The 9,497-nt window shown below is 39.7% G+C and overlaps 1 protein-coding gene across 1 annotated transcript in view; it reads left to right on the forward strand.

Annotated features, from left to right (window-relative positions):
* l(1)G0320 (signal sequence receptor subunit 1 l(1)G0320) overlaps positions 1-8,937 on the forward strand; it is a 70,105-nt gene extending 61,168 nt beyond the window's left edge. Inside the window, exon 5 of the mRNA XM_067147812.2 lies at positions 8,584-8,937. Within this exon, the coding sequence (XP_067003913.2) occupies positions 8,584-8,657 (74 nt within the window). The 3' untranslated portion in view covers positions 8,658-8,937. The remainder of the gene's footprint in view (positions 1-8,583) is intronic.
* The last annotated feature ends 560 nt before the right edge of the window (positions 8,938-9,497 follow it).

A 9,497-nucleotide genomic window follows, 5' to 3' on the forward strand; every position in this document is an offset into this window, starting at 1 on the left:
ACCTGGGGAGTGAATTAATGGAGAATGCTCGACTGGATGCTGAGATTAGTAAAAGGATTCAAGCTGGAAGTTATTTCTATCATAGTGTAAGAAACATGTTACGGGACAAAGATGTGCCAATGGAAGCAAAGGATACTATGTACAAGATGTATTACGTACCCATAACAACTTACGGAGCAGAAACTTGGACAATGACAAAGAAGGATGAGAGTCGAATACAGGCAGCCGAAATGAAATTCTTGAGGAGTATGATACAGAAGAGTAGAAGAGGCAAAATAAGGAATGAGAAAATCCGGGAAGAAATTGGAGTGGAAAAAATGAATGATAGAATAGAGAAGATTGTTTGGGCACAAAGCGAATGAGCGATCTAAGAATGCCAAAAAAGGTGATGGAAATGCAAATCCAAGGAAGGAGAGGCCGTGGACGACCACGATTGAGATGGAAGGATACCATCCAACGCAGCATTATAGAAAGAAACCTGGACTGGGACACTGTGTTGGAGGAGGAGTGGTGGAAAGACCGAAGAAAGTGGAGAGGAACCATATTTGCCCCTACCCGGCTACAGCTGGATAAAGGGAAATGATGATGATGATGATAGACCCAAGTCAGAACTAGTTCATTCTTTTATGTTATTTCCTCTTTTTAAAAATTCACTTGATCTGAATGGATTATTTTTCATTTAAAAAAATTAAAATCCAAATTTCTGATAATGATTAGTTTTTAGTCCCACTAACTATTGATGTTTTTCGGAGATGCTGTGGTGCCGCAATTTTGTCGCTTAAGAGTTCTTTTCCGTGCCAGTAAATCAATCAACACGAGGCTGACGTATTTGAGCACCTTCGGAATGATCTAACATCGAACCTGCCAAGCTGGCTTCAGAAGGGAGGTTTCCAATATGGCACTCGATCCTTTACAGATTGGAAGCCCCTGATCTATACCAACTTTTAACAAGTTCTTGACACACGTATGGTATTCTATTCCCGAAACAATCGTAAAGAAACAAAGATATGTTACATTTTGATGCTCTTTTGTGTGATAATTTGTTTGATATCGTCTGGTACTGTACTTGGACACAATGCATTAGGACATTTTAACACAAAATGTAAAATTCCCTGTCTTATATTAGGATCGAAACATTAATAGGCCATCCCAAGATATTCTATGGCTTTATGTACAAAACAGTAATAGGCAATCCCAAGACCTCCCATGGCTTTATGTATGAAAGGTGCAACATCTGTTCTGGTCTCGATAACATAATTGTATCAGAGTTGCAGCTTTCATGCCATTCCCCCCCCCCCCCCCCCCCCTGGATGTTGAAGCCAGTTATGTTCTTTGATTTAAGACTAGAAACGGGTAGGTCGTTAAGAATCTTATGGAGTGGGGTATCCTGTGAATGATTAGGATCTCCACTGACGTATAGTTGCTTTCTGTCGTCTCGGTTCTGGAGGGGGTATGTTACTAATATGTAACGGTGGGTTTGGGGTGGATTTTGATGTGCCTGTTATGATTCTCATACTTTAATTTAGATGGACGTTTATCTTTTTGTATGAGCGCCATGTTTCCACACTGGAGCACAGTATTCAGCCACTGGATAAACCATATGAGGGCAGCGGTGCATAGTGAGGATGGATCTGCATACCTGCCAAGTACTCCTGTTTTTCCGTAAAATGTATGGATTTTGAGTGTGTTTTACGGTGAAATGAAATGAACAACGTTGTTGTACAGATTTTGAATATCTGCGCTTGGTTTCGCTTTCTATGGTCCAACCGGATTTGTTTGACTGTCGATAGTAGCTGGTAATTCGAGATGATGTGTTTGAAATTCGACTGGTAAATGTATCGATAGTCACATTATCGATTATCACCGTACTTGTTACCTGTTCGACCTCAACTGCTACTTCATTCAATGAGATTTTCCCAAACAAGTAGCAGGCTGCGATTTTGAAGAAAAGAAATCCGTGAAAAGTATAAATAAATCAATCAATACTGATCTGCATTTAGGGCAGTTGCCCAGGTGGCAGAATCCCTATCTGTTGTTTTCCTAGCCTTTTCCTAAATGATTTCAAAGAAATTGGAAATTTATTGAACGTCTCCCTTGATAAGTTATTCCAATCCCTAACCCCCCTTCCTATAAATGAATATTTGCCCCAATTTGTCCTCTTGAATTCCAACTTTATCTTCATATTGTGATCTTTCCTACTTTTATAAACGCCACTCAAACTTATTTGTCTACTACTGTCATTCCACGCCATCTCTCCGCTGACAGCTCAGAACATACCACTTAGTCGAGCAGCTCTTCTTCCTCTCAATTCCTCCCAACCCAAACTTTGCAACATTTTTGTAACGCTACTCTTTTGTCGGAAATCACCCAGAACAAATCGAGCTGCTTTTTCTTTAGATTTTTTCCAGTTCTTGAATCAGGTAATGCTGGTGAGGGTCCCATACACTGGAACCATACTCTAGTTGGGGTCTTAACAGAGACTTATATGCCCTCTCCTTTACATCCTTACTACAACCCCTAAACCCTAAACAACTATAGTAACTGCGTCATGTTTCGTAGCAGCTGAAATGCTTTGTTTGTGCGCGTGTGACATTGGCGGTAGTTCTGAAACTCTCAGTGTTAAGTGAAAACAGATGAGCGCTCATCAAGATGTAACTTTGTGTAAGTATTTAATTTCAGGGTTGATCATAACATAAACAGTAAAACGTCGAATCATTTTTCAGGGGTCAGGGGGAAATGACTACGGATGCAGGAAAACTATATATGCGGGCAATATAAAAAATAGGGGGGAAACAAAATAATAAAATACAGGTACTCTATTGGGACATTTTCGTTATGTAAATATATTGTTATTATAAGAACAATAATGGCGCGTGGCCTCGAGCCGGGTGTAGGGCTTTCGAGTTGTCATGTGATAGACTCTCTACGCGCATATGAAAAATGCAGCCCTACCTAAGATGAATTATGATGTTTAATTCGGCAGACAGACGGCCCCCGAACCGTTGGGGTTAACCAAGGAAAGTTAAATTCCTTGACCCAGTCGAGACCCCTTGAACCAAAGGCCAACACCTGCTAACCATATAGCCCATACAATACATAATGGTATTAAAATATTGCAACCATGATATAGGCCTACGAGGTGTAAATAAAAAGCGTGACTTGTGCCGTTTGTTTTCGCTTTTCTGTACATGTTTTGTATTAATGAAAAACCTTTTTAAGTTTAGTTCCCTTATTGCAAATTAAAGATATACGTGGATATTACGGCGATAACCTGTATTTAGTAAAAGATTCTGTAGACCCTTTGTGAACGGTAGGTTAGGTACCAAACACGGCGCGCCTCCCGCAGCACAGCTCAATGTCACAGAGGTTAGAAATTAAACGCGGCGCATCTCGAATAATGTCACAGCGGCTTGTGCGAAGTTGCCAACTTAGGAAGTTATTACAAGATTAGGCTATGAGAAAAGATTATTGGTCTGGCTTGGTTAGGTCCGGCGTAACAAGATTGAGCCGAGGCAACAAAGCGGTCAACAGGCCTCTAGCATCCCACACTCCACAAGGTACGACGCGAATAATCACCCCGTGAGTAATTTAAACGAATCTGGCGCACTGCATCATTTTCTCTTTTTTTCTCAACGAAGTTGGCAGCCCTAGGCAGCCTATACCAACACAAAAAATGGTGGCAAATTTCAGTTTTATGCTGTCTGTTTTAATTCTTGTAAATAAGAATATTTCTATGGGTCGGTTAGTGGGTCGAGGAGAAGCGCTCGCACCAGGAGCTTCGTAACGAGGTTGCGCGTGAATAACCTGCGCACACCGCTCCAGCCTACAAGATCCTTGGTCAAGACCAGCAACTCAGAATCGCTCGTACATTCTTGCGTAACTGGTTGCCGCTATTATATGCTAAGACTATTGAGACGTCCCTCTAAATTTAAAAAAAAATGTTGCGTATATTTTTCTTACGTACGATCGATCATTGCGGGAAATTTGTGACCGAGGACAAGTACTTTTTTGACGATTGATGCGATAAAATGATAGTTCGAGAAATGATAGATACGGGGAAGTTCAACATTGGTTTATATGGAACATTTTTTGGACCGAATGAATTCAACGATGAATACGGGTAAACGACAGTTCCGGGAACCATGCATCGAGTTTCTACGGTATTTGGCTTGTATTAGTATTGCTTTTAATCCCCCCTTCCCGTCCCTTTTCATTATGTCTCAAGACAGTTACGCATGCGTGTGTTAAAAATTTTCTGCTTAATGATCTTCCGGATTTCTCTTTTCGAAAGTTGGCAGGTATGCATCTGTTCCCCATGTAGTCTCGGCTAGTTTTTTCAAAATGTTCTAGTGTATGTAATGGGTTGAAATGAAGAAATGCTAATCAAGTCATATAGAGAGAGATGGCTACTTTGGAAGGAGCATATAATAGGGAAAACACCATGGCCCACGAACCTACTACGCTGGCGTAACATGGGGAGAGGTGATACTCCTGGGTGGCAGATAGGGGAGGTCCTAACCGGCTTGCCGGCGGACTTCAGCGAAATAAAATAGCTCTCACTGACCTAACACTCAACCCCCTCTGGGTGGGGTACACAGGTGAAGAATACACCCACTGTTTCCTATGCCTGTTGTAAGAGGCGACTAAAAGGGGCGATCAAGGGATGATCGAATTAGAACCATGAGACTACTTGTAATTAGTACCATCACTAGAGTTTGTGATTTTTAGCATTTGCGATAAATGCGAAATATGCCGAAACTTTGTCATTGTATGTGCCTTCATCTTATATGACCCGTACGGGTGGTTTTTAGCGGTTTTGAATTCGCGATAAAATGCGAAATTGGTTCAAAATGTGAAATTATACAATTTATGCGAAATAGATGCGAAACTCTGTTTTATACGAAATAAACATATATATTTTTAAAAACGATGCATTTTTCTTAAAAATAAGATAAAAATGTTATTTATTTCAGGAGAAATAATTATTACGGCGCCCATTGCGATTGTAAAGCGGTAACATGCTTTGACGGACACTTCTGTCTTGGTGCACGGAACATCTATAAGTTCATTATCGCAGTTAGCTGGTCGGAGAGATTTATTCTCTTTGTTTTGCAGCCTAACCGATTGATGTCAGATGATACCTGACGCTATTTTCTCTGTGTAAATAGTAACTCTGAGCTGAAATACGGAAAATTAAAAGCACCTCATTTTGCCGCTCGTTGTAAACAATCATGGCGGCATCCAAGCGCGGCATGGATGAGTTTTTTCGTAACTGGCTTGAAAATAGGATGTTGAAGGTGGAAAAGATTCTCTGGAGAGTGAAAATACTTCTTCTTCAAATGACAGTGATGAAAGTGATTCCGATTTCAGTTCTGAGATGATAGTGCCAATTGAAACTACGTGACAAAACCAGAATGCAACAAGAGCGAGTGAGAAGTCTAGTTTTCCTTTTTTTGGGGGGGGGGGTCTTTACGTCGCACCGACACAGATAGGTCTTACGGCGATGATGGGACAGGAAAGACCTAGGAATGGGAAGGAAGTGGCCGTGGCCTTAATTACGGTACAGTCCCAGCACTTGCGTGGTGTGAAAATGGGAAACCACGGAAAGTCATCTTCAGAGCTGCCGACAGTGGGGTTCGAACCCACTATCTCCCGGATGCGAGCTCACAGCTGCGCGCTCCTAACGGCACGGCCAACTCGCCTGTTGAGACGTCTAGTAAAATGATACTTGGAATTATGTTGTTGACAATAAGCCTCTTTCTGTAACATGTAAACCAGTTTTTGAAATTCACTCTATAGTGAGGAGGGGCTTGGGTAATAATCCGAAAGAAATGGACTTAGGGAATGAATTTTAACCCCACAGTTCTGGGATCACGTTACTAAGGAAACCAATGCCTATGCCTGTACATTTCTTGCTAATTTATCTGCTTCCCTACGAACAAAAACATTGGTTTCCTGTTACCATAGACGAGCTAAAAGCTCACTTTGCTTCGTGTATTCTTATGTGATTAATCAAATTTATGTTAAAGTGAAGAAAAAATAAATAGTATGTAAGGGAATATTTCCTTTCACAAGTAGGCCAAAGGGTTAAATCATTCAATGTGTGGAATTTCTTTCACTGCCTAAAGAGCACTGCAAAGACCAGTCAATCAAACAGCAAATACACTTTCAAGCACCACGTTCATTCTCTTTGTGTGTTGACCCTTGATCTTAGTCGGTTATTCTTGACATTGGTGTTAAGTAGTAGTTCTGTTTAAAAGTACGGTAGCGATTTATTTTGTCTGTTTGCCATGGGTGGAAGCGAAGTGACGATCAAACAGCACGCCGAAAGTCACAAATCGGGACATTTTTATGTAAGGATACAGATGGCCTATATTGATGTGCCAACTCTGCAATCAAAAACTTGAAGAAAAAAATGTTTTTTGCCTTGGCAGCACTTCTGTCCATTTGGGCCTCTACGAACGGTGTTGATGTACAATTTTTTTTTTAGCAAGTAAAACATAATTGTAACTGATAGGCGGTCTCAAATGAAGGAGGACACCTTTTAAACAATTGGCAGGTTGTACTTTAATCATCATTGAAATTCCTCTTCCTTGTAGGTGTGTTGTACTGTGATAAATACGTTCAGAATAGTATTTTTCACTTTGAAATTGTGTTTGTAAATTTGAAAATAAGCATATTCCTGTGTGTTCGTTAATACTTCTTGCAGTCTGATGTTGATGTTTGTCTTATTTTCCATAGTGAATTCAAAACTGCGTGACGAGCAATGTGTGATTAAACAGTATGATTTTACTCCCAACCGTTGTGTGTGCAATTTAGCAAATTATGCCTATTTTTAACCAATTTGCTACAAAACGCTAAATTTGAGAAGTTTAGATGCTGAAAAACGCTAAATTTGAAAATCAAAATGCTAAATCTGATTTTTAAATGCTATAAACCATGAACTCTAACAATCGCACGTGGAACACCATGGGTTGCAGTTACTTGCGAGCAGTACCACTATGTTATGTATACAATAGGTTTGTGATTAGTAGCAGCAGAGAGTGGTTAATTGTGGGTTTACAGTACCTGTGATTAGTGCTTGCCTGTAATTAGTACCATTATGTGAGAAACGCCACGTGTCTGGGCGTTGCCTGTGATTAGTACGACTATACTAGTCTACGCTACGTTTGATTAGTACCACAACATGACAAATACCAGTACCATGTTTCTACTTTGCTAGCGATAAGTGCCATTGTGAGGGCTCGATGACCTGGATTTTGAACCCCATCAGACGACATCCATCATCAGTTCGGGATTGTGCTTTAGAAGCAGTCCGCTGGTCAGTAAAACTATTGTTCTTTGCTAGTTTCTGGGAATGTGGGCATTGCGGGTCAGATCCATTGATTGTTTTAAATTCATAATCATTCATTCTTCGTCATATCGTTTTGAATTCTGGTCAGTGGATGATTTTGGACTTTAAAATTGTCATTACATTTAATCTCATTTCGTACCATTAGGTGCCGATAACTAATGTTTTATCCCTTTAAACAACATGCATAAAACACCGTAGCAAAGCAGTGTTGAAAGAGGAGAAATAGAAAGAAATAACCCACAAGGACAATCTCCAAATCTTCAAACATGCCATCCTCAAATACATTGCCTCTTCTCTCCCTGTCAATACCGGTTGGTCTATATCACTTTCTTCTTAGCCCTCAACAAGGTCATTTCTGCTTCTCAGCTTCATCATGAAGGTGGGCTACAACTTTCTTTGAGGGGCCATTTTGACAGATCTTCAATCTTGATGTGACAGGGGTAGGATAAGATAAAACTCAAGTAAAAGGAAGAGTAAAAAAAGATTAAGATCAGTTCGGGTAGTAAGACTAGGAATACAGAACAAGTACAAAATGAGAGGGCTTAGTTTATAAAGGTACGGGGTTTGTTCTTGTCCTTTTGTGTCCAACTTTTATTTCTCCCTCTTCCAAAACTGATCTGTCATTGTTTTTCTTGTTGTGTGTTCCCATCTTTGTATATACGGCTCGATTTACACTTGTTTATTCCTTTCCATTCCTTACATGGGCTCGTTGGGTGTCCCTTTCTCCTTTTTTGTGTTTATCCTGTGATCGTCTTTCACCTCCTTTCTTCTATTCCATTTTCCTATATTTATTTGGCTTTCTTCCTACATCAAGACTGAAGTGCTGTCATGGTGGCCCTCAATGTGTGTTCAAGCCCACCTTCCCGATGAAGCTCAGAAACAGAAATGAACTTGTCAAGGGCTGAGAGGAAATGGATGTAGAACTGGGATCAGTGAGGAGAGAGCCTATCTGTTTGAAGACCCCAGTGTATGAAGATGTGGAGACTGTCCTTGTTCTTTTGCATTTTTAAAATATTTCTCATGTGTTCTGCACTGACCTTCCTTATTCCTGATGCATGTTCTTTATGTTCATTTCTATATGTGACTGGTGTTCTAGTTTTTGATAGCTGAATACTGTAGTGTATGTACCATTCATTTCTATTTGATTTGTTGTTTGTCATTCACAAATTATTTTATATTTTCATTTTTGAGAAATTGTAGTATTTGATGAAACTTATTTTGCTTTTCAGAAAAATCTCCTCGTGCACCGAAGCAGAGTCCACGACAGAGGAAAGCGAAACGCTCTGCCGGTTTTGACAATTGATGGATTTCGTGCTCCATCAGATCTTTTGCACTGAAAATCTTTGGTTTCATTCAGGGAGGACTGTGGCTCCAGTAAAATCCTAAGTCACCTCAACTATAGAATGTGATTGTAATCACTCTGAAGTTGCTACAGAAAGACATTTTAAAGAATGTTATTTTGGTAAACATGTGGTAACTAAATTGCTAGGAGTTGAGATTTGAGAAGCCTGAATTTTTTCAAAATAGGGTGGGTAGTTGTAGTGCATGGTAGACATCCAGCAAAAACTATTACTTTCAGTGTTTTAATTGTATTTGATCTGGGAAGTTTTGGTTTAAGATGTCTTGCTTTTAATTCAACTTGTATGTTGAAATGAAAGATATTGTCATTTGCTATTTTGTTTGGGAATACAGTAATTTTGTCATTCTCAGGTTTTGGAGTTCTCTTACAGCCCAGATTATGGTAGATACTGTATGTGTGTGTTATATTATTTTGTGACTTGTTAGGCAAGAGGCTTTCCAACTGCCTCTCCACTCTCTACCCCTACAGTAATGTGTACTTCATTTAATGAAGCCAGAATCATGTGTTCCACATTGGTTTTCTCTTGCATGGAGCACCATATTTCAATAATCGTGTATAAATTTATAACCCTGGACCAAGAAGCTTTGGCAATTCAAAATTGCATAAAGTTAAAGATAATTTTGGATGTTCTTTCTGGATGTACTGTACTTGTATATTTATATAGTTTTATCTTCAACGCTTTTATGTTAGAGAAGGCAGTGATAGGCCTTGATGAACTTGGGAGAATCATTTGGTCAGATCGTATAGTGTATTTTAGAATTACTCTTATTCCACAGATGTATA

The sequence above is a fragment of the Anabrus simplex genome, chromosome 5 (assembly GCF_040414725.1).
Source record: "Anabrus simplex isolate iqAnaSimp1 chromosome 5, ASM4041472v1, whole genome shotgun sequence".
NCBI lineage: Eukaryota > Metazoa > Arthropoda > Insecta > Orthoptera > Tettigoniidae > Anabrus > Anabrus simplex.